This window comes from Alexandromys fortis, unplaced genomic scaffold, assembly GCF_014885135.2.
Source record: "Alexandromys fortis isolate MF-2015 unplaced genomic scaffold, M_Fortis_MF-2015_v1.1 scaffold_58, whole genome shotgun sequence".
In the NCBI taxonomy this organism is placed as follows: Eukaryota; Metazoa; Chordata; class Mammalia; order Rodentia; family Cricetidae; genus Alexandromys; species Alexandromys fortis.
Genome location: NW_026067940.1, coordinates 7074863 through 7101115, shown reverse-complemented (window position 1 = coordinate 7101115; position 26253 = coordinate 7074863). Strand labels below are relative to the sequence as shown.

The window sequence follows — 26253 nt, the reverse complement described above, 5'->3', positions numbered from 1 at the left end:
ATTTATAAACGCCTCCCTGGATTATTTGAGCAGAGCCCTTTCACACACCTCAGGAACACCTCTCTGCTGCCTGCTGCCTGCTTCCTGGACACACCTGCAGCCCTGCCCAGCCAGCTCTGCTCACTCAGAGGTAAGCCCCACCCAGCCCAACCCACCCTAAGGGCTGGGGGTTATCCAGAAAAGAGGACTGGCCCCAGGGGTACCTCCAAAAGAGAGATGAAGATGACAGGGTGAGGGGTTTGCCAATCTGAGCACAAGTTAGAAGGACGCTGTGGACCAGAGTCTCTGAGCAGCCCTCCAGCCCTGCCCTATGTGGAACCCACTGTAAAGACCTCGGCTACTAGGCTGTGTTTAGCTGGAGGAGAAAGCAGAATAGACCCTGCATTGGAGGAGGTTGGTGACACTCAACTAGAGTGGAGCAAAACAAGGCCCTCCAGGAAAAGGAGTGGAGCCTGGGCCCTCCTGAGTGAGCCTCCTGTGCCTCTTAAGCAGTTACCTGCGCTCTCTACTTCTTTCCAAGTCCTGGGAGCAGAGAGCTCTCTGTACGTCTGTCCGTGTGGCTCTGTCCCCATCCTTTCCACCCTCCCTCACTTATTTTCTTAGGAGCTCAGGGTGCTCAGCTGTATGGGCTCCTATTTAGTTGCTGTTTCTTCTATGGAGCCGAAAGAGGTAGACATGGAGGAAGCTAAGCAGTAGAAGGCAAGCAAGGGGCAGGCTCCATCAGGCGGGTGGAGCACCAGAGGGGCAACATGGAAGGGTCTGGGTCAGTGCAGAGTGAGGTGAGAAGCCAAACCCACAAGCATCTAGCTCTGAACTTCCCGCCTCATAGTTCTTAGGGGTCCCAAGGCATCTTTGCACAGTGTCTCTCCCCAAACTAAGCTAAGCCAGTCTTTTCTCACCACAGCGCCGCCGACTACTCAGTTGAACTTGGGGAAGACCAGATTTAACGATGTGTCCCTTGGACTGTCAAAGCCTTCCCACCCTGAAGTAGGGCAGACTGAGAGAGAAATTTCTCCCTATGGGTTTTTACTGGAAGATGATCCTCTCCCAGAGCCCCTGCAGCAACCCCACCCCGACACACACACACACACACACACACACACACACACGCTCTCAGAACCTGGCCAGAGCCTGCTTGGGCAGCGTGTAGACCAGCACATACCAGAACCAGGTCCACCACTATGCCAGCCTTCCCGGCACATCCCGGGGTCTGTCCTGACCTGGGGCTCGCTGTACAAAACCCTGAAGTAAAGTTGACAGCTTTATCTCTTAGTACTCAGAGGCTTCCAGCGGAGTGACATAAAATCCATACTTAGTGAGAGCGTGTCAACCTGTACGAAATAGCCCGAGGAGGGACCAGCCGGACATGAGCCAAATGGAGGGCGATGTGGTCAGGCCTTGCAAGATAAAGTCCTCCAGTCTTCCACCAGTGCCACCTGGAATTTTGACCCGGATTCTTGGATTCGCTGGTCTCTTTAGGGATCTCTAAGATTCTAACCCCATGTATGCTTACAGGGATATTGTGGCCTGGTGCAAATCTTGTTGTTCAGCATCCCACTTAGTCCCTCTGCTGGGACCTGGTTCCAGTTCCTCCCTTCTCAACTGGGCGAGCAGGTGCCTAGTGGGCTTAGAGATAAGGAATGGGGACCTGAGTGCCACAGCAATGAGTCCCCTCACAGGCTGCAGACCCAGAACAGCTGAGTCAACATTCTTAGGTCCATCCTCCCTTCCATCACAAAGAAGGACCTGGGGCTAGAAGGGGACTTCAAATTGTAAAAGAAATAGGGCAGCAACAATAGAAAGAGTTTTCCAAAATGCCTTAGGGGTAACAGGCTTCTAGGGCCCCTCCTCCTGTCAGGGACACAGTCTCCAGCCAGGACCCCAACCTTCTGTCCTGTCAACCAGCTTACCTCCCTATTTTGGCCAAGCGAGAGGCTACCCTTTCTTGGGATACCTGCCCTAGATGAGGAAGGCAAGGGGTAATTGAAGCTAAGGGGACTTCAAGGTGACCTTTCCGCTCCCCAGAACGCAGCCAGCAGACAGGTAAAGAGCCGTGATAAGGACACCTGTGATCTGCCAGGCCAGGCTGCTCCAGTGTCTGGCACAGGTCTGTCAAGAAACAATTCCCCCGAGGCACCCTCCCCCCAGCCAGGGCTTAAGAAGGAAGTCATTCTGGGCTACAGAGACAGGGTCACCTCCAGACATTCCAGAAATCCATGCGCAGGACCTCACCTTTCTGTTTCCCAATGTCCCTCCTCCTCAGAAAAGACTCTGCCTTTCTCCACTAGTCCAGAAAACATTGGGAGTGTGAGGGAGGACATGTGATGAAAGTGTAGGATCAGGTAGGAAAAGGAAGGCCAAGTGGCAGAGCTAGACAGGGAATCTTCCAAAGTGACAGCAATAATAATAACGCCCAGAAATGACTATGATTCCCAGGGCCAGTCTCCCCGCTGTTCATTTCCCTGGGCACCACCCCCCTAAACAAGCATCCTAAGGGATCCACAGACCCAGTCGAACACAAGCTAGGGAGGAGGTCCAGCGGGCTTTCTTTTGTGCGAGCTCATTGGAGGAGTCCTCACAGGGTCCGTCCACCTGCCGCTCTCTCCTGGGCTGTACAAGAGCCCAAGATTCCTCCAACCTCAGACTGACCTTATTCCTTCCCCGGCCCCGATTTAGGAATTGCTTATGTCTCTCTCTGTCTCTGTCTCTCTCTGTCTCTCTCTGTCTCTCTCTGTCTCTGTCTCTGTCTCTCTCTCTCTCTCTCTCTCTCTCTCTCTCTCTCTCTCTTGCTCTGAGTCCTAAAGAGCCCACCTATAGCTCTTTAGAATGCCCTCCTTGCTCTCTCCACTGTGAGGGTCACCTTTCTGTTCCTCAACACAGTCACATGGCACCTGCAATCTATTGACATGGAGAGTTACACACTGTGTGCGGGGTGGGGCTCATTACACAGCCACGGCCACATAACACTTGGCCCACCAAGACTATGTTTAACTAGGGGTCAAATCATCTCGTTCCTGATATTTCTCTGTGTATGTCTTATTTCTTTTTATTGTTGCTCTTTTAGAGGTTTAAATTTTATGTATATGAGTGTTCTGCCTGTATGTATGCATGTATGTATGTATGTATGTGTGTGTGTGTGTAACCACGTGTGTGCCTGGTGCCTGCAGGGGCAGAAGAGGCTGTCAGATTCCCTGGAATTGTAGTTAGGGGGTGTAAGCCACCACGTGGGTGCTGAGAATTAAACCCCAGGCCTCTGCGAGAGCAACAAGTGCTCTTAACCCCTGAAGCCATCTCTTCGGCCTCTTGTTCTTCTTTTGCCTTCCCACCCAACCCAATGCATAAGGCTCTCTTAGCTGAGAACCCCGACGGTCCATCTATAAGAGGTGGAGGTCTCCACTGCAGTAGCTCACCCCTTCTCACACTCCCCTTTACCACATGGCACCAGGGTCTGAAGGACTGGGGGTGGGGGTGGGGATGAAGGGACTGTCCCCCCTATGCCCACCCCACCTATCCCAGCCTTCCCTTCCTGGAAACAGGAAGTGCAAGGAAGGCGCCTACTCTTCAGCAGTCAGGGCTGCCCCTGAGCCAACTCTTGCAACTTCGTCATCGTGCTAGACAAACTGAGGCCATCAGAGCCGGCACGTCAGTGTTGTCCCCTGGAGTCCTGGAGCCCCTTCCACAGGAGCATTTGAGTTGCTGTCAAGGCCTAGTTCACACACATCTGCTGTTCTCCGTGACTCAGTTTCCTCACGCACGAAAATAAGAGAATTGGGCCAGCACAGCCCTCAAATCCCCTCCTAGACACACCTTCCTGACTTCCACCCACTGCTGGCTTCCCCTTCTTATAAACAGGTTTGTGGAAAGCTTGGTCCCCGCGACACTCTCGTCAGGAAGTAAGGAAAGGGGCAAACTGGGGTTACCGAAAGCAAAGGGACTTTTCCTTCTGCTAGCCTGTGTCACCGGGGACTCCCGGAGCTCAGGTTGCAGGCAAGCCTTGCCCAGAGGGGCAGAGACGGGCTGAGTCACGTTCATTTCTCCCCAAAGGATTCCCACCCCTGCCTCTTTTCTTCCTCTCGTTCCTGGACAGGCAGCCAGGAATGGCCGGAGCACACCACAGTGCTAGGCAGACCAGCCAGAAGGAGGACTGAGGGGAAAGAGCTGTCTCTCTAGGCCAGGGTGGTGGAAAAGGCTTCCGGATGGGGGTGGGGAGAGGAATTCAAGCAGGTCTTGAGGACAGGCGGGTCTTGAAAGGCAGCGATGAGTCAGAGCACCTAGGCTAAGGAGGAACTTTGGAGACCCAAGCCTGTTTGGGGTGAACAACCTCCCTGCATGGGACAGAGGTACCAGTCACCTGGATCGTCTAACATGAGGCCTAAAAGAGGAGCCTGGGCTTGGTCCTCCTGGAAATGGCACCTGGCTTTTCCCAGCAGGACATCTGTGCCCAGTGGAAGAACTGGTGGCCAAACATTCAGTTAAGAAAGGTGTTTGAGTGAAGTCGGATGGGAGGATGGGGGCGGGGTGAAGGCCATACACAGGAGAAAAGGGGAGAAAAAGAAGCAAGGGGGGGGGGGACAAGTGACAGGGACGGAGTGACTGGGTTGTAGGGAGAAAGAAACCCCTGAGGAAATGGAAGAGCTGAAGGTGGACTCTGGGATGATAGCCTGGGATATCCCACCCCACAAACACTAGCCGAAGAGATAGTCTTTAAAAGTAACCTGGGGTGATCCTTCAGCCCACCCTCCACCCCCACCCTACCGGCTAGCACAGAGAAGCCAGATTCCTTCCCTGAGTGGCTCTGCTTTCGTCAGTCAGCTCACCTTGCAATATTTGGCCAGTTCTTTTGGTCAGTTCAGTAGCCCGGGACACACCCCCCAAACGGCAAGCAACCCTGAAGCCTGGAACTATGGGTTCCTCTAAGGAGTCTTTCTGGTCACTCACTGCTCCCAGAGAGCCTGCCAAGCAAACCAGCTAGAAAGCCAGGCCCTAGCAGACTCCAGGGAGGTTAAGAGGAAGAATGAAGCCACCCATGGAGCATGAAGACCGGCTGCTGGAGAATCATCTCCCATAAGGAAGCATCCTCCCATCTTAATAATAATAATCAGTGTCGTTAGCATTCGCTGGGAACCTAGGAAACTGGCGCATCACCCAAAGCTCACTTAATCCCCACCACAACTGCCTGGGACTGTTATTATCCCCACTTCCAGATGAAGAAACTGCATCTTTGATCCCAGGTCATTCTGCCTCGAAAACTCGGGCTGTTCTCTTGAGGCCTCTTTGGTTTCTCCCACTCATGTCTCACATACCATGGCCCTTACTCACTTCTGCCCATGTCTCCTCCAGAACCCCACGGGTTGGTTCACTCGACAAGCACTTGTTAGGGACTAAGTACCAGGCAAGTAGCTGGGCAGGGGCTCTTCGGGTAGGCTTGTCCTCCCACTTTTACCCTCTGGTGGGCATCATCATGGGATTTCACTAACAGGCCAACCCTTAGCTGCCATTCTGGAATGCTGTCTCAGCCCCCCAGGCCAAAGGAATGGATACACCAATCAACTCAAGCACAACTTCCTTAGTCAAGACCCTCATGTCACCGTCCTTTCCACTGTACTTAATTCCTTCTGGGCCGTCACGCACACAATCCCGTGAAGTAAGCAGCCTAACCCACATTGCTGGTGAGGGCTTGGAGGTTCAGAGAGGCAGTGTCATCCTTCCCTTCTCTCCCAAGAAGCCAGAACAGTCTCTGGTCTCTGGATTCCCAGTTCTTTCCTGTGTTCTCTTCCAAAAGCGCATATGCTAACCCACTCCCTGAGGCCTTCACCTGGGAAGTCTGGTGGGGTGGGTCCCTCTATGATTGCACATCTTCAACCCTATCACAAACCTTTTGTGGTTACAGCCACCCCAGATTCCCCAGGACCTCTCAAATGTAAGTCTTCTCTCCGGCCACCCTATCTCTCTTGCCGACTGGGCTTGAGGAACAGGAGAGGGGTTCAGAGTTAGAGGAGGGTGAAGGAAGGATTCTCACAGGGAACTCCTCCGGGCCCCAAGGGCCCTGGCACCAAGCTCTGCCCAGCTCAGCTCCTGGAATATCAGGTTGCGTAAAGCATGAGGCGGAGAGAGAGAGAGACACCAGTACACAAGGGTGGAGGATAGGCTAGGCACAGGAAGCTGTGGGAGAGAACCAAAGCCGACCATCCAGACTTCCCCGAGCACACTATTGTCCTTCCTGGGGAAACCTGTTGGTGAAGTCGTGGGCAGGAGTCTTATCCAACAAAGGTCCTCTTGAGGTCATGCTGGCTAACCCCCTGCCTCTAGGCGGGCTGTTTTCCCGATCGTTCCAATCTAACCAACTGACTGGCATGAGCCTTTCTGCCAGGGAAACAGAGGCCTAGGGCAGGAAACAGTCTGCGGAGCCACCCCAGCCTCGGGGGAGTAGGATTCCTGTGTGGAAACCAGCTGTGACTTTTGTCCTATGCTCCCACCTCCTCTTTGCCTGGTGTTCAGCAGGAGTGACAGTGATGTCACAGGTGTGGAGTGCCAGCCACGTGCTGGGTGCCAAGCAAAACAGCCAGGGCGAGTGTGTGTATCATCAGTGCCTGAGAAGGAAGGCCACCAAAAGAAGTGAGTCTGGTGGAAAGGCCTGACTGAGGAAGGGAGGCACCTTGCTGGATGGGGGCGGGAAGACTGGGATAAATCTCTGCTGCAGAGAGGACCAGAGAGAGAAGGGCCTAGCTGGCACTGAGAAGGGATGCCCCTCACTTGCCCATACTCTGCTTCTCCTAAAGCTTGTCAATGCCCCAGACATGAGCCAGCCCAGGCCCCGCTACGTGGTAGACAGAGCTGCGTACTCCCTCACCCTCTTCGATGATGAGTTTGAGAAAAAGGACCGCACCTACCCGGTGGGAGAGAAACTTCGCAACACCTTCAGGTAATGTGGCCCAGAGCCCAGACTCCTCTTTCCTCTGTTCCTCGCCAAAATCCATCCTGTTCCAGCCAGGGCTCCTGGACCAGTACCCATGGGGTTAGGGAAGCCCTAGGGGAGGGCAGGTTCTGAAACCCAAATACAAGAGCCTGCAAGCTCATATACCCCGAGATCCTTGGGGAGGATGGAGAGGAGGAATGAGGACCACACAGCCATTCAGAAGGTTGTAGGGTGGTGTTTCCATCCCCTGCGTAGCATCTCCTGAATTCTCAGTCCTCTTAATCATCTCTTGGGTCTTCAAGGACCGCTGGATGGATGTGCTACGCCATGGAGCGGTGGGGAGCACCTGAGCCCCTCCTCCATGCCCATCCTTGGGTATCAAAAGGCACCGTCTCCCCATGCCTCATCCTCATGGGTAGTCCTTCTTCCATCTGGTTCAAAGGATTCCTAGAGGAGGAATTCTAAGTTCCTAGGCTGTACTAAGAGACCCTTCCAGCCTTGGGGTTCCTCCCACTCTCTGGTCCCTGAACTGTGGTAGTGGTCTGGGCAATCTTGCCTCGAAGGAAAGTGCCCCACACCTATACCCCCGGAAGCCTGAAGCCACGGGCTCCCCGCCCCCTTCCCAGACTTCTGGCAGACCTCACCCTCCCTTGCTCTCCTGCGGAAACAGCTGATTCAGTTACCTGGATTGAGGTCACTGGCAGTAGCTAAAGCGGAGCCGCAGGTGGAACTGGTTGAGGCCAGGGAATCACCCACTAGAGTCTTTACTTAAGCCCTAGACCAACCCTGCTTCTCCTGGGAGGTTCCATCTCTGCTCAGCGACACTCAGGGGTTGTGGGCCCAGTGTCTGGGCCCTGGCCTTGCTGCTGCACTCCTCAGGCAGACGGGCAGGTGCAGTCAGTCTTTGTGTTAGAGTGAGTTTACGTTTAGGTTGTTTGTGTGCCGGCGGGATGGAGGATCTGACGTTTCCTGGAGGTTAGGGCTGATGAGAACTGTACAGAGAAGTAGCAAATTCACAGTTCGCATGACGTTGGCACAAGAGCCTTGAACAGTGCCTCGCACACAGGCGGTGCTCCAAAGAACATTGGTTGAATGAATGAATGAGTGAATGAATGAGTGTCTACAGAGCTCATCCCTCCCTCCAATCCCGTCCTGGACTCTGAGCCTTCTACATAAGTTGTCTGGCATCTCTTTCCAGCGCTTCTTTCAGACTTCAGGTTTCTTTGCCTGACATATGGCAGAGGTGCAAGAAGGCTGGGTGTGTGAGCTGTGTTCCTCCCCCCTGCCAGCTCTCTACCGGCGAGTCCAGTTTTCTCTGCCATAAGCAAACCTGTCAGAGCTCCTGCAGAGCTGTTGCCTCCTAGCACAAGGCTTTTAGGTATGCATGAAGCCGTTCACCATTTCCCGGGTGCAAGAAGCACCCCAGGTCCCAGAAGAGGCTGGACTGACAGGCTGGTGGAGATGCCATTCTGCAGAGTATTTAATCGGGACCAAAAGAAAAAAGAAAAAAATCTGCCTGGACTTTCCAGGATACAAAGCATTGTCTGTGTTGGTTTCAGTCTTGGGTGACATCCAGGGGCCCCAGTGTCAGGGAAACTATTGTTGAGCAACAGCAAAGAGTAAAGATTGGTGCGGGGCAAGAAAGGAAGCCTAATCAGTCTAGGCCCGTGAGTCACCAGAGGAACCCAGGGCATTTGACTTCCCTCACTTGGGAGAAGAAAAGCAACCCCCACCCCAAGTCATCAATCCACTGGCTGTCACCCTCCGGTTTGTAAGCCCTTGTTCCTGCTACCCATGAGTCTCCATGAAAGGATCTCAGGGTGTTCTACAAACAGTAACGATCAATACTCCTCACGCTGTTGGCCAAGGAATGGCTCTCCCATCTTCCTTTTCGCTCTGATGCTTTGCCAGTGGTGAACACCCACACTAGACTCACCAAATGTAGAGGACAGCAAGTTGGTGGAGTGCGCCTCACAGGGACAACAGAGATTGCCTCTTTGTGATGGTCTAAAAGAAAGGGACTTGACACCCTAAGAAGGCTGAGCTACCATTAAATCAACAGCTTGAAGCCCAGCCTTGTGGATTCCCAAGTGGAGGGTCAGTGATGCCGCCCAGAGTGTGTTGCTGGGCTCTGCGGTTTAAAGCACAGCTTTCCCTCCGCAACATCCCGCGGCACAGGCTGTGCCCTGAGATTGAGTGAGCCAAAGGATGGCAGTGCCAGCGTCTCCCTGCAACCTGCCCTCTTCCACAGGTGCTCCTCGACCAAGTTCAAAGCCATTGTGTTGGGGCTGCTGCCTGTGCTCTCCTGGCTCCCCAAGTACAAGATCAAAGACTACATCATCCCAGACATACTGGGTGGACTCAGTGGGGGTTGTATACAGGTGCCACAAGGTGAGAGTAGCCCCAGCCAGGCCTAGCTGGCCAACCCTTCCTGTTCTTTCCCCATCTCTACCATATGACCTCTGTGAACCAGATGCTCTCCTGAGCGAAGACTCCCTCTGTCTCCTGCAGGCATGGCATTTGCGTTGCTGGCGAACCTTCCTGCCGTCAATGGTCTCTACTCCTCCTTCTTCCCCCTCCTGACCTACTTCTTCCTAGGGGGTATACACCAGATGGTCCCAGGTAAGGGCTCTTCCCTCACCCTTCCCCTACTCCCTCATCCCCACCCCTCCCCCACTAAACATGATGACTTAGACTCCAAAGACCACAGGGCATGGTGAAGGAGGTTCCGTTTCCACCTTTATTCTCCTGGAGTTGATGTTGATCCAACCTGAAAGGGTGGTGGCTGCATCAGTCCTAGGTCCTTGATGACCTTGGAGAAATCCTCCCACCCCTGTGAGCTCAGTCAGCACGGCCTATTGCATCTTTTTCCCGGGAAGGAGAGCAAAGTGTGACAGAGCATGATATACCATATGTTATGCAGACCAAACAGATTGAGACACGACAACTCTCAGCGGGCCACTGCAGGGAGATTCTGAGTTGCCTAGCACCAAGTGAGGCGGAGGAAGAGAAGCTAGACACAGTTTCTGGGCAAGGCTGTGCTGGCACTTCTGAGCTGGTGTCCAAGGAGCCAAGGAGATGATGTTAACAAGGATGTACCTGATCTGGGGAAGTGTCCTTGGCAGCTTAGGTGTGGCAGCTGATGGTGTGTTGTTGGCAGAGACCAGCGTAGGGAACCATTCCTCTGGGGCTGGTGCGCGTTTCAGGGCTGGACCCCTTGGTCATTTCCAAGGGCACGCTGCAAACTTCTGACTCTTGCTGGCTGGGTGGGGCACCGCAGGTACTTTTGCCGTTATCAGCATCCTGGTGGGTAACATCTGTCTGCAGCTGGCCCCAGAGTCAAAATTCCAGATCTTCAACAATGCCACCAACGAGAGCTACGTGGACACAGCAGCCATGGAGGCGGAAAGGCTGCATGTGTCGGCAACGCTTGCCTGCCTGACCGCCGTCATCCAGGTGAGGGGTCATCTCCCACCCTTACCAGCAATTCCACACAGAAGGTGGCAGACCACCTTAGCCCTACCTCCAAACCCCCAGTACTGTCAAAGCTACCCTTTGCATCCTAGGGATCAGAAGGGCTTTAAAATAGTTTAGACTCTCCACTTCCAGTGTGTGGCAGTGCCGCCGATGGAACTCTCTTGAACATAAAGTCTGCCCAGAGACTTTCAGATGCCCCTTGGAGAAACCCTGATCTCTGCTGGTATCCCTGCTGCCCCTCCAGCCTCCTCTGCCCCAGCTCTGGCCCCAGCTGCGGTACACTGCATAAGCCGACCGTCTAACCAGGGGTGCAAAGATTTCTTTCCTCCAGTGTTGATGAAAGAGGCACAGCGCGGCAGATTGCAAGGGCACCTGCCACTTTAGAGAGTACCTATCATTCAGTCATCACTCACCTAATGTTTTCTGATTGCTTTGCTCTGCCAGGAATTAAGCTAGGCCTGAGGATACAAAGATAAGTGAAAGAAAGAGGCCCGATTCACAAGTGGCTCCAAGCAGGACAGAGGAAGTGGCCTTGTCAACAGATAAATTTGTGTGCCACGGTGAGATAAGAGCACAGCAGAACCCTGAACGGGTGACTATAGGAACCCAGGAAAGTCCTCAGAGAGGAGGGGACATTTGACCTGAGAAGGCAAGGTCAAATGGAAGCTCACTGAGACTGAGTAAACCCGCTTACCGACTGCTGTGGGCAGAGGAAACTGCACCCGAGAGCACAGAGGCCTAAGCGAAGTCTGCCTAGGAAGGGTTTTAGTGTGCCTCAAGGGCAGAGGGTCAGAGGAAGCCAGGAAGGTAGGCAGGAGCCCAATAAGCCTAAAGTCTGCAGTCTGTCCTCTTGGCAGCAGTTTGGGTCCTATTTGCTCAGAAAGATGGTTGGCAGGTGGAACCGAGGCAGGGATTGTGCAGAGGCCCAGGCAGGAGGGACAGAGCGGTGGCCGTGGCGAAGGAGATGCAGATGGGAGGAAGAAACATTTTTCCAAGAGCATTACCAGCTCTTCGTGGTTAGCAGCCTGTGGGAGGAAAGGCGGTGAGACTCTCGAGATTTCAGTCGGGCAACAGGTGGCACCGGGGGAGGACCACGTTCATATTAAGATAAAGGAACTGAAGCCAGCGTTGTGAAGTGGCAGAGAGGCTGTGTGCTGAGGGAACCAAGGTTTGGTGGCAGGCGCCCAGGTCACAGAGAATGTCGGGGAAAGGTTGCAGGGATCTCTTCACCCTGAGTCCTTGCTGTCACGGAGTTGCATGAGGCTTCCGGCCAGGCTGTGTGTCCGGCAGTCGGAGCAGACGCCCCACTGCGGACTCTCGGTCAGTCTTGGGGTCTCGCAGTCGGAGCAGACGCCCCACTGCGGACTCTCGGCCAGGCTATGTGTCCGGCAGTCGGAGCAGCGGACCCACTGCAGACTCATCACCTTCTTCCTTCTAGATGGGCTTAGGCTTCATGCAGTTTGGCTTTGTTGCCATTTACCTCTCTGAATCCTTCATCCGGGGCTTCATGACAGCCGCTGGCCTTCAGATCCTGATCTCTGTGCTCAAGTACATCTTTGGTCTGACCATCCCCTCCTACGCTGGCCCAGGCTCCATCGTTTTTGTGAGTCCAGAAACACCCTTTGGGGAGGGGCAGAATGGGAACTGTTCCCACCCTTAGGAGGTGGTGGACTAATTTGTTCTGATAGCTGGCTGGGCTATTGGGCAGAGGGTTTCCCAATGCGTTCTCCTTTTGGGAAAGAGGTCTAACACAGACCCTCACGCACTCACTCGGGCTCTCTGTGGTCAATCCCAGCAGAACAAGAGACCCCATTCCTCAAAGGCCTGAACTCCTTTATCCAGGAGCCCCTTCTCATTTTAGTTTAAACTCTCAAAAAGAGAAAGAAAATATATCATCTTGAAGTCCCCAGCCCCCACATCAAGTAGATCACAAGCCCCTGTAACTGTAGCTCTAGAGGATCTGACCCTCTCTCTCGCCTCCACAGGCACCCGCACACATGTGACATACACTTACACATGCACACACACACAAGAATAATATGAGAAAGTGTAACTCCTTCGCCTTCACTCCTGACACCCCGCTTTGGGAGAGGGTAGTTGGAGAGAGGATGGTATCCACACCCAGGGCTGTGTTCTGCCTTTGTGTGTCTCCAGCGGCATGTCTCCCCTGGGCCGGGCACCCAAGGGCAGGGCAGTATGGGAAGAAAGGATGGGAGCCTGTGATGCTCTCTCCCTTAGACCTTCATTGACATTTGCAAAAACCTCCCCCACACCAACATCGCGTCGCTCATCTTCGCCCTGGTCAGCGCTGTCGTCCTGGTGCTGGTGAAGGAACTCAACGCTCGGTACATGCACAAGATCCACTTCCCCATCCCTACGGAGATGATCGTGGTGAGGATCCTTCCTGCCTGGAGATGGGGTTCTGAAGGTCAGGATGGGGGGCAGTGAGTAGAGGAGTCCCCGTCCATCCCTCTACCCACTCCTCGGGCAGCCAGCAGGACAGGAAGTCACATGTGAATACGTTGCATGGCCCTCCGTGTGAATCCCCAGGCTGCCTCATGCACATATTACCTTAAGGTTGGCAAGACTGTAGGATCTGGGAGTCCCAGAGAAAGGATTTAGAAAAGACCCCCGATTTAGCCCCAACTAAGAGTCCATATCCATTCTCCACTTTGGGGTTTGCAGGTGGTAGTGGCGACAGCTATCTCTGGGAGCTACAAGATGCCAAAAAAATATCACATGCAGATCGTGGGAGAGATCCAACATGGGTGAGTCCAGATCGCTCAGAGGCCAACCCCGGCCCATTCTCCACCAGAGCCGTGGCCCTCATGGAGATGAGAGGCCCAAGTGAAACCGAATTGAAAACTGACTCAGAAAAGCCACATAACCAGCCCATGGTGGCCACTTCATGGAAAAGGTGCTACCCTCCCAGCCCCTATGTTTCATGCACTGAACGCAGTCAAACCTCTCTCAGGCCCACTCACAGCTGGCTTTCAGCTTTGCTCCTGTGCATAATCTTTTACCCACGCAGAAAGGGAGCCACTAAGGTCGATCAAATTCTTTAAGCATCTGTTCTATGTCAGGCACCATACTGGATCCAGGACGGCTGGGACAAGGCTTGCCCTATGGGCTTGAAACGGGAGGGGGAACAAGCCCTCACAGCACCGCAGGTCTGTGGGTCTAAAAACTAGTGGACAAAGAGTCAGGATCTGAACACAAACAAATGAAGCCCTTCAGTTGACTGACTTGTTGACCTGTACAAGTTAATTCCTCCTTTCGGAGATAGCACCTACCTTCTGATTAGAGTGTGTGAGATCACGTGGGACAAGCCATCCAAATAAGACCCTGGCATACATGGTGGGGGTTCAGCTCCCCTCCTCTCACACCCCTGGGCCCTGCCTCTCTTTGGATCCTTTGCAGGTTTCCCACTCCAGTGGTCCCAGTGGTTTCGCAGTGGAAGGACATGGTGGGCACAGCTTTCTCCCTGGCAATCGTGGGCTACGTCATCAATCTGGCTATGGGCCGGACCCTCGCCAGCAAGCATGGTTATGACGTGGATTCTAATCAGGTATCTCCAGTTGCCCTGGCAGGGCTCAGGGGTAATGGACCCACAGAAGCCTACCGACGACAGCTCGGGGGGTCGGGGGGATGGTGATGTGACTCTATGGTAGAGTCCTTGCCTAGCACACAAGAGGCCCTGGGTTACACCCAGCTCCTCAAATAGGGGAGATAATGATGTCTTGGGGCTCTGTGCTGAGTTGAGACAGTAAGGTTTGGGAGGGGCTAGACCTAAGGGTTGGTGGACTAGACCTATGGTTTTAGCTTTCTTTTTTCTTTTCTTTCTTTCTGTGATGAGTCTTGGGGGGGGGGGAGTTTACATGTTTGTGTGTGTGCACATGTATATGCAAGTTCATATACATGTATGTGTGTGCTACATATGGAGGCCAGAGGTTAACATCTGATGTCTCTCACTGGAACTACAGCTCATTGCCTGGTTATGTTGCCTAGACAGTAAGCTCTGAGGAATCCTCCTGCCTCTGGCTCCTCAGCGCTGGGATTATGTGTTCACATTTTTTACAGAGGTGCTGGGGATCTGAACCCAGGCCCTCACGCCCATGCAGTAGTGTTTACCAGCTGAACCCCGAGGCTGACCTTTTGAGTGGTAGTGTGTGGTCAGGTAGCATCACGGTCCACACCAGGCCTCAGAGTCCCCCTCACACAGATGACCGCCCACATCAGAGCCCTACCCTCCACCAACCCTGCCCTCTCTCCACAGGAGATGATTGCCCTGGGCTGTAGCAACTTCTTCGGCTCCTTTTTCAAGATTCATGTCATCTGCTGTGCGCTCTCTGTCACCCTGGCTGTGGACGGGGCTGGAGGAAAATCCCAGGTGAGCCTTGCCTCAGGGGACCGGGACAGGAGTGGAAACGGAGCAATGCCAGAGAATTCCAGATGCCACAGGCGTGCATCCTCACCCAGCTAGTTTTCACTCCCTGGGAAACGGTCGAGTCACGAGACGTCCATAGCCACTCACTCCCAGCTCATTCTCTGACTAGGTGGCAAGCTTGTGTGTGTCTCTGGTGGTGATGATCACCATGCTGGTCCTGGGGTCCTATCTGTACCCTCTCCCCAAGGTAAGAGCCCAACCCAGAGCAGGGAATGATGAAAGCTCCAGGAAGAATAACCCCTACAAGTGGGAGGAGCACGTGATGGATTGGGAAGTGGGAGGAGCACGTGATGGGTTGGGAAGTGGGAGGAGCACTTGATGGATGGGGAAGTGGGGGGAGCACGTGATGGGTTGGGAAGTGGGAGGAGCACTTGATGGATGGGGAAGTGGGGGGAGCACTTGATGGATGGGGAAGTGGGAGGAGCACTTGATGGGCTGGGAATTGGAAGGAGCACATGATGGGCTGGGAAGTGGGAGGAGCACATGATGGGTTGGGAAGTGGGAGGAGCACATGATGGATTGCACACTACCACTGTCACCCTTGCTGTTAGTTGCCCTATGAAGTAAACAACAGAGCATTTTTTCCTCCCTTATACTGGTGGGGGAGACTGAGGTTGACAGCCTGATTTGTCTGGTGAGGCAGCTCACTGTGTAGGATTGGTTTCTGGGAGCTGGATCCCTAGGCTGGAGGATAAAGGGCAAGGTGTCTGGAAGTGCAGTGCACCTCCACCAGCATGGCCTCTTATGAGGATGTAAGGTGTGAGCCGCTCAGGGATGCAGGAGAGGGAAATACAAAGGCAGACCCAGAACAAGCGGTGTAGCTCAACAGGCTTCACTTCGCAATCCTAGGACTGAGGGGGGGGGGGCGCTTAGGAAAGGAGCCCTAGAACTCTAGCTTTGTCTTGTGGGGCTCCAGGGTCAGCCGTGTGTGGGAAGGACAAGATGAAGGGGACGTCTCAAGTGATACAATGTTCTCCTCCTCTTCTTCTGCTTCTCCAGGCTGTGCTAGGAGCCCTGATAGCTGTCAACCTCAAGAACTCCCTCAAGCAACTCAGCGACCCCTACTACCTGTGGAGGAAGAGCAAGCTGGACTGTGTAAGTGTGGGGTGGTCTCCGGTTACCCACAGATGCTCTGGCCCTCCTCTCAGCCCGAAGCTCTGGCCTGATGCAGATGCTCTGGTGTTCCCTAGTCCCTAGGGGCTGAGAAGCAGGCTTTGGAGAGAGCCTAACTCGGCCACTCCCTGGCTCTGTCGCCAATAGCAAATTCCTTGACCTCTCCAAGCCTGGGCACATTCTACTTCGGGACGGCTTTTGAAGAAGATGGGATTAGGGAACTGTGTGCGGTCTGAGTTGCCTGTGTGATCATCGAAATGTAGTGGCTACCCTTTTTATAATTTACTACCCACATCTCCCTGTTCAGTAAGAAAACTTAGAACAGAAGTTCAGGATCCTGAGAAAGTTTGTAGTCTTCTCCTGGGTTCTACTTCCTCATCTGTCTGTGGGATGGAGCTGTGTGCTGCGGCATGCGCTGGCCCTGAAGATGAGATAAATCCCCATGGGAAAGTGCCATGCTACACAGGCCTCCTGCGGCTTTGGCTTCATGCTTCAGCTGCACCAATGAGGGCTCCAGTGTGTTGACAGGGCTCCTCGGGTCCACGTGAGCCCACCCACAGGTGCCCAGAGATGAGACTGACTAAACACTGCTGAGGACCACAAAAATCAGAGGCAATGCAGGAAGCAAGAGTCTGGCTGGAAACTCCCTGCTGGGCTCCAGGCTTCTGGACTGTCCTGCCTCTCACAGGCAGAGGCTTTCCCATACCAGTATGGAAGGAAATCTTTTATGTCAGGAACTGTGTGGTCCTCTGAGGACTCCCAGTGAGCGGTGGAGACGGGAAGAAATGAACTGCTCCCACCCAGCACATGATCTGATTTTACCACATGGTGCCCACCTCCCGGCTATGGCCGCAGTCCCTTGTAGCCAGATGGTGCCCTATGACTTGATCTTCACTCTGTGTCTCTATAGAAATCCCAACAGAGGCTGATTCCTCCAGACCCATTTAGAGGCTCCTGAGGACCCTTGGGGGACAACCAGCACCCCTGGCCCAAATTTTCTCTGTTCAGGGGTTGAGTTCTCATCCAAACACACACAATCCACTGCTAGACAGGAAGAGGGCTTGATTCACTCGGGAGCACCCTGCAAGGCTAGGACCCATGACTCTCTGACCTTTCAGTCTTCTTGCAGAACGGACCTCATCACCCCCCTCCCTACATAAACTAAGAAACTGGCTTGCCCAGCCACACAGTCCAGAACCCAGCTTTGAACCTGGGTGCCTCTTACCCAAGGGCATGCTCTTCTTTCTCGACTCACACCGTCTCTCGGTGCACACTTCCATCATCTCTTAAAATAGAAGGCTAGAATTCTATTTTTAAACTAGGCTGAGGACTGGGGTGGGGGTGGAGCTCAATGGTAGAGTGCTTGTCTGGGACGTGAAACCCTGCATTCAATCCCCAGATCTTGGGGGGGGGAATTCAAGAGCTGCACTCCATGTAAGAGAAATGGGCAAGGAAACCAAAGTCCCGGCACATGACTCTCTGCAAACATGAAGTAAGAACGGAAGGAGAGATCTGAGTTAGGCAGGCCAACTAGGGTCTTGGCTAATCCCAGGAGACTTCCTGCTAAGGGCGGTTTTACTCCCCCCAGATTGCCTTTTGACATCTCTCTCTCTCTTCACAGTGTGTCTGGGTGGTCAGCTTCCTCTCCTCCTTCTTCCTGAGTCTCCCCTATGGTGTAGCAGTGGGTGTGGCCTTCTCCATCCTGGTTGTGATCTTCCAGACCCAATTGTAAGTGACAACCTCATCCCTCCCTGGCCCAGCATGGGTTTACTGGACCAGTCTGCAAAGATCTCCCATAGTGCACTGTAGCTTCTGCCTTCCGGACCCAGCGAGGGGACATGCTGCCCGACCACAGCAGTACTTAGCCTAGCCAGGACAGTGGGCATAGACTAAGCTATCTGACTTTGGCACCCTAAAACCTTATAGCAAACCAACATGGGTTCAGAGGGCTGGGGATGAGGAGGAGCACACAAGGAAGCTCTGTGAGAACCTCAACTCAAACGGGACCCTCCTCCGGAGAACACTAGGTCAGAGCACGGACTCTGTGCCCTTCCTCCAAAAGATGCCATTAGCGCAGGCTGAGGGTGCCTCAGAGGAGATCAGGGTGTGGCAAGGACAATGCTGGGTGTAAGAGAAATCAGGAAATCCTGGCCTTGTCACCTCTGCACCCTTCTCCCTCCTCTCCCCCAACCCCCAGTCTGGGGGCTACACCAGCACATGCCTGGTTATAGACCAGTCACAAACCACCAAGCCCATCACCCCAGGGCAGAAAGACTAACAAACAAGCCTGCATAAGAACAGGAGTCCTGGCTGGTTTTTCTCATCCCCCACCCCAGCATCACTCCAAGTTACTAGCATCCTTATTCTCCATCCTCCTCTTCTTCATCTAGTCGAAATGGTTCCACACTAGCCCAGGTCATGGACACGGACATCTATGTGAACCCCAAGACCTACAACAGGGTACGTGATCCAAGCTTAGGACCTCCCTGCTCCACCCTGTCCCCTCTCCAAGACCTATCTGCGACCTGAGCTCAGTCTCCCTGTCACAGGTCCAGGAAATTGAGGGGGTTAAGATTGTCACTTACTGCTCCCCTCTCTACTTTGCCAACTCAGAGATCTTCAGGCAAAAAGTCATTGCCAAGGTAAGGCTCCATCCTTGCTGACCAGAGGGCTGAAGAGAGAGTAGCCAGAAGATGGAAGCAGAAAGGGGCTAGGCGCCCAGGGCAGGCCATTCCACAAGGGGCTAGGCTCCCAGGGCAGGCTATTCCACAAGGGGCTAGGCGCCCAGGGCAGGCCATTCCACAAGGGGCTAGGCACCCAGGGCAGGCCACCCCACAAAGGTAGAGGTCAAGGTTGCTATTGGCCCTCTTCCCACAGACAGGTATGGACCCCCAGAAGATATTACTCGCCAAGCAGAAATATCTCCTGAAGCAGGAGAAAAGGATGGCGAAGCCCACACAACAGAGGAAGTCCCTGTTCATGAAAACCAAGGTGAACTGAGGCTGGAACCACCTCCATGCCCATTCTGGCCTTGCCCCTGGCTCCCAGCCTGCAGCAGCACATTGAGAGACAGGCAGGAAGTCTCCGAGAGCACTGCTGGACACTCTCCTAGGGAAAGGCTGCCAGCTCCCAGAGGACCCACTGGCCCCCATCTCCAGTGGGAATTTCCTAGGTGCTCAAGCCGTGTGAGGGCGAGAGGGTGGGAGAAGCAGGCTTAGGCAAATGCACAGGGAGTCCTACTGTCCCTAAGGGCCTTCCTCTCAAGCCGAGTGGGGGAGGCTTCACAGAACTGCAGGGATTCCCCCGCCCACGCCACTTGGATTGGGAGAGAGAAGCTAGCAGGCCTCCTATGGGAAGGGGCTTTAGCGGAAGCCTGCATACACCACCAAGCTGAAATATCTGCCTCTGCTTGGGGTTCATTGTCATGGTCCCTGACTGTCCCCTTCCCACCTACAGACGGTCTCTCTGCAGGAACTCCAACAAGACTTCGAAAGCGCTCCCTCAACTGACCCCAACAACAACCAAGCTCCTGCAGGTGACGCCAACATATCCTACATCACCTTCAGCCCAGAATCCTCAGCGGCTGCCCCGTGTGAGCCGCCCACCTCTGCTCAGTCTCCCAGGGAGCCTAGTGATGCTCTAGCCAGTGTCCCGCCCTTTGTCACCTTCCACACCCTCATTCTCGACATGAGCGGAGTCAGCTTTGTGGACTTGATGGGCATCAAAGCCCTAGCCAAGGTGAGGCCTCATGGGGCAGGAAGGAGGGCGTGCGCCCTACCCCTGTTCATGTCCTTCGTTTGAACTAGCTGAGGGAGCGTCCAAACCCTAGGGACCCCTTACCCCAGATGTGAGCAGGGTGGATACATTGTTCAGGACAATGAGGTGCTGGAGCAAGCTCCCTGAGCCTCAGCCCACCAAAGCCATTCTGGGTTCTTTCTCAAGCCATCAGTCTCCAGAACCCACTTTGGGCCCTGTGAGTGAGTCCAGTTTGGCTCCCCTGGCTCTGCTGCCCCTTCCTGCACTCACCAGAGAAGAAAATGCAACACTGCTGTGTCTCAGACTTAAGCCAAACAGAAGGACCCATCTGATCACTTTTCCGTGACCCTGTAACAGTCAGTTTGACAGCAGTTCTCAAAAGGACTCAGACAGAGGCAATCTAGGAGATCAGGGAGCAGAGACTATGTCAGGCCATTCTCCGGTGTTGAGCTCAGCTGGTTTCTCTGCAGCTGGACCTGGACTCCCAGACTTCACTGACCTGCCTAACTGAGCCTTGGTCCTGAGCATTTAAAAAAGGCCATGTAACTTTAAGTGCCCGCCACACTGGCAAAGCCCAATTTCCGCCCCACTTTTCAGAGAGGCCTTGGGCCAACACTCCAGGGAGAGAGACGTGCCTGTGGCTGCCAGGGCCCTCGGGGTTGCTTGTTTGTTTTCCCTCGCCTCTGAAGTGTGTGTGTCCTGAGTCACTTTTAAGATCCACTCAGAGCATTCCTTTCCTTTCTTTCCTCCCCGTTTCCTTCCGCTCCCCTCCTCTCCCCAACCCCTCTAGCTAAGCTCCACCTATGAGAAGATTGGAGTCCAGATCTTTCTGGTGAACATCCATGGTAAGAAGAGTGGGGGTTGGGTGGGCTGGAGAGGGGATGCAGTGGGGGCCGGTTGGTGAGCATCCTGGGGTGGGGGATGCTCACGTGGCTGCGAGCAGACAGGATTCTAATCTGCTCACCACTAATTTATGTGCGCCCTGACTCTAGTTAGCCGAGTCTCTGGACTGCCTGGGGTTCGTCTCCAGCCTTGTAAATTGGGGGGTTGGCTGGTTGAACCTGGAATCCTTTCCATGGAAAGCCCAGAGACCCCAATTCCCATGGACTCAGAGCAAAGGACACTCTCTGGATTCGCTATGCCAAGCACAGACTGCACACAAGGGCACAAAAGAAACACCAAGGGGGTGTACATGTATCCAGACCCACCCAGCAGGACTCTTCCAGAGCCCCGTGATGAGCGTGCTCATTCCTCTTACCCTCGGTGAACACTCCCAGAAAACCACCTCCAGAATGTGCTGTATTATTAACCTTTCCTTGACAAGCTACAACTTCTCAAATCCAAAAGCTTCCTTCAGCGCTAGGTTGAGGGCTCAGCATTTTCAAGATCATACTGCCCTCTGCTGTCCAGAACCGATATTGCAGGGTCAGTAGTCCTCGTCTTCGCCAGCACCTCCCTCCAGCTAATCTCACCCGCCCTCCTTCCAGCCCAGGTGTACAATGACATCAGCCATGGAGGTGTCTTTGAAGATGGGTGTGTCCAGCGCAATCATGTTTTCCCCAGCGTTCATGATGCAGTCCTCTTTGCCCAGGCAAACACTAGAGAAGACCCAGCACGCAGCTTCCAAGGGGTAAGGTCTCCACACCTGAAGAACCCTAGGCTCCAGCTCCCACAAACAGGAGGACCAATGCATGTTAGGAAGAACGAGAGATGGCTTGAGTTCCATCACCAATTCTGCCACCTCATGCTCTTGAACCTCAGTTTCCCTATCTGTAGAATGGGCACCATCAACCATTGCCCTTGACTGTTTTGTAGTAGCGGTGGGTGCCCCAGCTTGGAGACTTCAGGCTGAGATGGATGGAGGGGCTGCAGCTGAGTTTTGTCTTGGCGTCTTGGCATTTAATTTACTAGCTCAGTGGATGGTATGAGAAAAAGATATAAACAACTGTCTAAAACATCAGAAGCCAGAGCCAGCCTCCCCTCCCTTGCAGGTCCTGGGAGACTATAGCAGAATGCTCTGACTCATGAGCCTTGCCCACAGGGACTCTCGGAGAGTCCTTGTTCTTTGTCATTACACCATTAATACCCAGTTATGTGGGTCCTGGGGATTAAACTTGGTTTCTTTAGCTTGGTGACACATGCTTCTACCCACTGAGCCATCTCTTCCAGCCTAGTTTTAATATTTATAAATAATTTATTACCTATTATAAATTACACAAACAGTGCATACACACTCCTTAGCGGTGCAGCAAGAAAGCCAGAAAAAGGAGTCTGATGATCCTGCCTTTGCAGAATTCTGGGGAAAGGAAAGGAATTCCAAGTTCAGGCAGCCTGTGCCTCCCCGCCTGTAACACCCACAAGAGATGCCAGGCCCTATGGGCTTCTGCCTGCTGCTGTGCTGTCTCATGAGGCTGGCAGAGGAGGACCAGGGAAAGGGGTGAGGGTAACAGTCTTCCCACCACCGTGCACCCACCTCTGACACCCAGACTCACCCTGCACCCACTTTCTTCCCTTCAGGCTCCAGGAGACACTGAGTTCTCCCTGTATGATTCTGAAGAGGACGGTCCCAGCTATTGGGACTTAGAGCAGGTGCGTAGAGGGGTAAAGGTGGGGAAGGAGAGGGAAGAGGACCCATTTCTACCGAAGGTGCTTGCTGGCTGTCTCTCCCAGTTCAGAGCAGTAACCTTGAGGGTGGCAAGGTTTTGCCTTTCTTTTAATAATAGATCTTGATTCTTCTCGGCATTAGTACTCCCCATACCTCCCCCCGACACATGCACATACAAACACTCATACACACATGCACACATACACACACACACACACACACACACACACACACACACACACACACAGCCTGTGGAATGAGAGAGCCTCTGGACCAAGTCCTAGAGAATTGCTACCTATTCTTAACTCTCCCGTGTGCCAACCCTGTGATCGTGGCTAAGCCGCGTGACATCACTGGGTTTGTCGATATTATCGGTAAAGTAAGAGACATTTAGTTAATCTGTCCCCCTGCTGCCAGGACTGGCAGAAGGGGCCGCTCATCTTTAATCAACTCATGAGGTGTTTGTGGAACACCTACCGCCTGCCTGACACTGTTGCAGTTAGGCAAACAGCCGTGAACAAAGGCCCCTGTTCTTTGGAAGCTGCATTCTGGGAGAATTGATGTTTGGGGGCATTAATGAATTATTACCGCAACTGGTTAAACATTCAGAGCTAACAGCAATGCAATACAAGCTGTTACTGCCTTCTTGGGGCCTGTGAAATTTATCACCATTCCAGTCCCTTGAGTTAAAAGAAAGCAAGTGACTAAGTTTAGAGAAATCTGGATCTGAGTCTGTTAAAAATAGCATCTGTCTTCCCATTCTTTTCTGGTTTGAGTACCATGATCCTCCGAGTGTGTCACTCAGAGTGTTGATGACAAGTGAGAGACACCTGAGAGCTACCAGGCTGATTTCTGAGCTCCATTGGAATCTCCAGCACAAATAATACAGCTTCTGTAATCTTGACACATTGGTGTTGCCTCACAAAAAAAAAAAAAAAAAATGGAGGCAACACTCAGAAAGGAAAGTGTAAAAAAGAAAAACCACATAGCACAGGCCAATAGAACACAATTCACAATTAGATGCTACTAACACTGTCTCCATTGCTCAGTACCAGTTCACACCTATGCTAGCCTGCCCCTCCTCTGCTCCATCACCCTGTACCAGTTCACACCTATGCTAGCCTGCCCCTCCTCTGCTTAGCTGCATACACAGTCTCACTCGCTATGCTTTATTCTGGCCTGCGGTACATAGCCCCTCTCGGTTGCAGCCTCTCTGACTCCAGCAGGGCTACCACTCCCTCGCTCTCACCCTTCCTCCCTGTGGTCTCTGCAGGAGATGTTTGGGAGCATGTTTCACACAGAGACCCTGACTGCACTGTGAGGGCCCGTTTGGTTCCCATACTGCCTCCTGAGCACGTGGCACCTGGGATTTCCACGGACGATAAGCCCAGGACCTCAGGGAGGGGCAGAAAGAAGAGTATGTCCATCGGCCAAGGCTCTCGATCCTCTCTCAACTCCAGTCCTCTCTCCTGACTTTTCCTCCCTCCCCATCTCCCTGGGAGAGAGCCGCCTCAGCCTCTGCAGCCAGAAGAGCCCGTCCTGACAAGAACTGGCAGGGACGAGAGTCTGATGAACCCACCCATCACCTCCCCTTCTCATTCAAGCCCGGCCCGGCAGTAAGCTTATTCTGCCCATCTACCCGTGCCCTGCCATGGCAGCTGGTGGACACCTTGCCTTCTGGTCTCAAGAGCGAGCCGAGCAGAGAAAGATAGGGGCAGCTGTGCTGAGCTGGAGCACAGTCCAAACTGGGCTGAGGCCTGGGTGGTTTGGCCTTGGAGGGTTTCAGGCTGTCGTGGGACTCAGGGATGCACTGGGTTAGAATGTGGAAGCTTGTCCCTCCAGTTGCCTTATAGTTGTCAGCTTTGTGCTTCAAAGACACGGTACTGTCCCCAATCCAGGCGTCTCTGTCTCTGTGCCCACTTCTCGCATTGTCCTAAGACTGCTGAGGCCTTCATTGCTGTCCAGCACTTCAGCCCCAGTGTGGGCAGTGGGCAGGACCTGCAAGACTGTCGGCACTACCTCTCCGGGGACAACCCACCGAGGGGCAGACTTGGCCTCTTGAATCATCCCCGCCTGGATGCTGCTCCGTTCTGGGGAACAGGTGCCCAGCAGAATCCTCCAGCGATATGGCAACAGCCGTTCTGCACAAAAATCTTTCAGAATCCCTCTTTGTACTAGAGACACGGAGAGGGGAGCAGGCTGCAACTGCAGACTCAGGACAAACTGACCTCGGAGCCCGCGTTGCCCCTCCTTGGGAAATCTGCCATGGTGGCCATGTTCATTTGGAAAGAGCCAGGCGTTTGAGCTCTTCCTCATCAGCCTGTGGCCCGGAGTGGTGCAGGGAGGTCCCGACATGGATGAGGGAGTCCTAAGGTACTAGCTGCAGCACCCAACTGGGTACAGAAGTGAAGGACCAGTTCAGATTGGATCTCCCTCTACAGGGAGCTCTTAACTATCTCAGGACCTTTTTAACCCCAGGAAAGAAATTAAATTCTCAGGAAAACAGGGAGGTAACTAGAGACATCCCACCAGTGACTTGAAAAGAAATAGGTTCTCGTTCTCTCTCTCTCTCTCTCTCTCTCTCTCTCTCTCTCTCTCTCTCTCTTACACACACACACACACACACACACACGCGGTCTTGTAAAACTACCATTTTTACAAGTACACCGAAAATCTGGCCTCTCCTCATTGTTCTCCAAGTTCCTTCAGTAGTGACCCCTGTGCCAACAGGCTGGGTTCAGGCTGGGCCGGCCCAACCTGGGAAAGCATCCCACTAACTTGAGCCTAACCTTTGTTATGTGCCCATGTGTTAAGTAAGCTAGTGAGCGAGCGAGTCTCCTCCGTAGTTAAAGCACAGGGCCCTGGCGAACAGCCAGCACATTCTTGGCCGCAGCTGTTGCTTCTCAGTGGATCCATTATGCCATCTGGCTGCCAATGGAGCCCAGAACTTGGAAGGCTGAAAGACAACGTTATCTGGGATTCACTGTACCCAGCACTCGAAGTGCCAAATTCCAGGAGGAAGAGAACCCCAGCCAATGACAGTTTACCCTCCCCTACTCCGCCTCCTCCAAAGTCCAAAAAGTATTGGAAGGTCACAGAGCCGCAGGACATTTATAAGTCCTCTTTGGACCAAGTGTCTTGATCCCATTAACCTGCAGGTCAGGCCTGGGACTGAGAGGGATTACTGATTCACGATGGCCTGGGGTTGGGGCTTGTTTGGGAGGGGAGCAAGGATCTGCCACATGCTATATTCTCTCACAGACCACAAGGCGAAGGTGTAATTAGAAACACAGGGGGCAGGGGGACCAAAAAGGTGCTGAAGAGAACTCCACAGCTACCGCTCTTGGGGAAGGTTGTGAGCGTCACACAGACTGACGCTCTGGACACGACTGAGGCAGGAAGGGAGGGGGCGAGGGAACAGAAGAACCCAGATTTCCAACAGCTGCGGATGTTCTTACAGACACTGACCTGTGACATAGGCTCCCGGGAGGGCTGCAAACCTTACCTCTTGAGATATTTGTATAACTTATTTAAATGCCAGTCTCCTTTGTGTGTTTTAGTAATAAACTGGTCTTGAAACGTGGCTGTGCGTACGTAGTGACGTGGTTTTTAAAGGATAGCGAAAAGAGCCCCCCCCCGAATGGCCGACTTTTGCTCCATGCCACTCCGAGAAAAGGCTGAAGGATTCTGAGGCGTCTCCTAGACAGCCTCCAGGCCTGCTTGCCCACTCCTCTCCGTGAATGCATTCGCGCGAGCCAGTCAGAAAGCAGACTGGAGGGAGGAGACGGAGCAAAGGGGCCACTTACTCGGGTGGGCGTCAGCCCTGCCAACCAGCTCTGTGCTTCTGGAACCACAAAAGGAGGCTGAGCAGTTTAGTGTAATCCACACACCTGTAATCCCAGTATGTAATCCCAGTGGGAGGAAGAGGCAAGGGGAGCG

The 26253-nt window shown here is 53.5% G+C and overlaps 1 protein-coding gene and 1 long non-coding RNA gene across 2 annotated transcripts in view; one reads left to right on the top strand and one right to left on the bottom strand.

Annotated features, from left to right (window-relative positions):
- On the top strand, positions 1–25891 carry Slc26a9 (solute carrier family 26 member 9). Its single transcript, XM_050147847.1, has 21 exons — positions 1–130; positions 6780–6922; positions 9168–9307; positions 9428–9538; positions 10197–10372; positions 11832–11996; positions 12632–12784; positions 13079–13161; positions 13814–13961; positions 14670–14783; positions 14950–15027; positions 15840–15935; positions 17575–17681; positions 18344–18413; positions 18503–18595; positions 18831–18944; positions 19410–19691; positions 20500–20554; positions 21197–21339; positions 22227–22298; positions 23588–25891. Exons 2-21 carry the CDS (start codon positions 6798–6800, stop codon positions 23633–23635), a joined length of 2373 nt encoding a protein of 790 aa, XP_050003804.1. The 5' UTR covers positions 1–130; positions 6780–6797; the 3' UTR covers positions 23636–25891.
- Positions 1–26253, bottom strand: part of LOC126505112 (uncharacterized) — a 47457-nt gene that overhangs the window by 12561 nt on the left and 8643 nt on the right. The window lies entirely within an intron of this gene.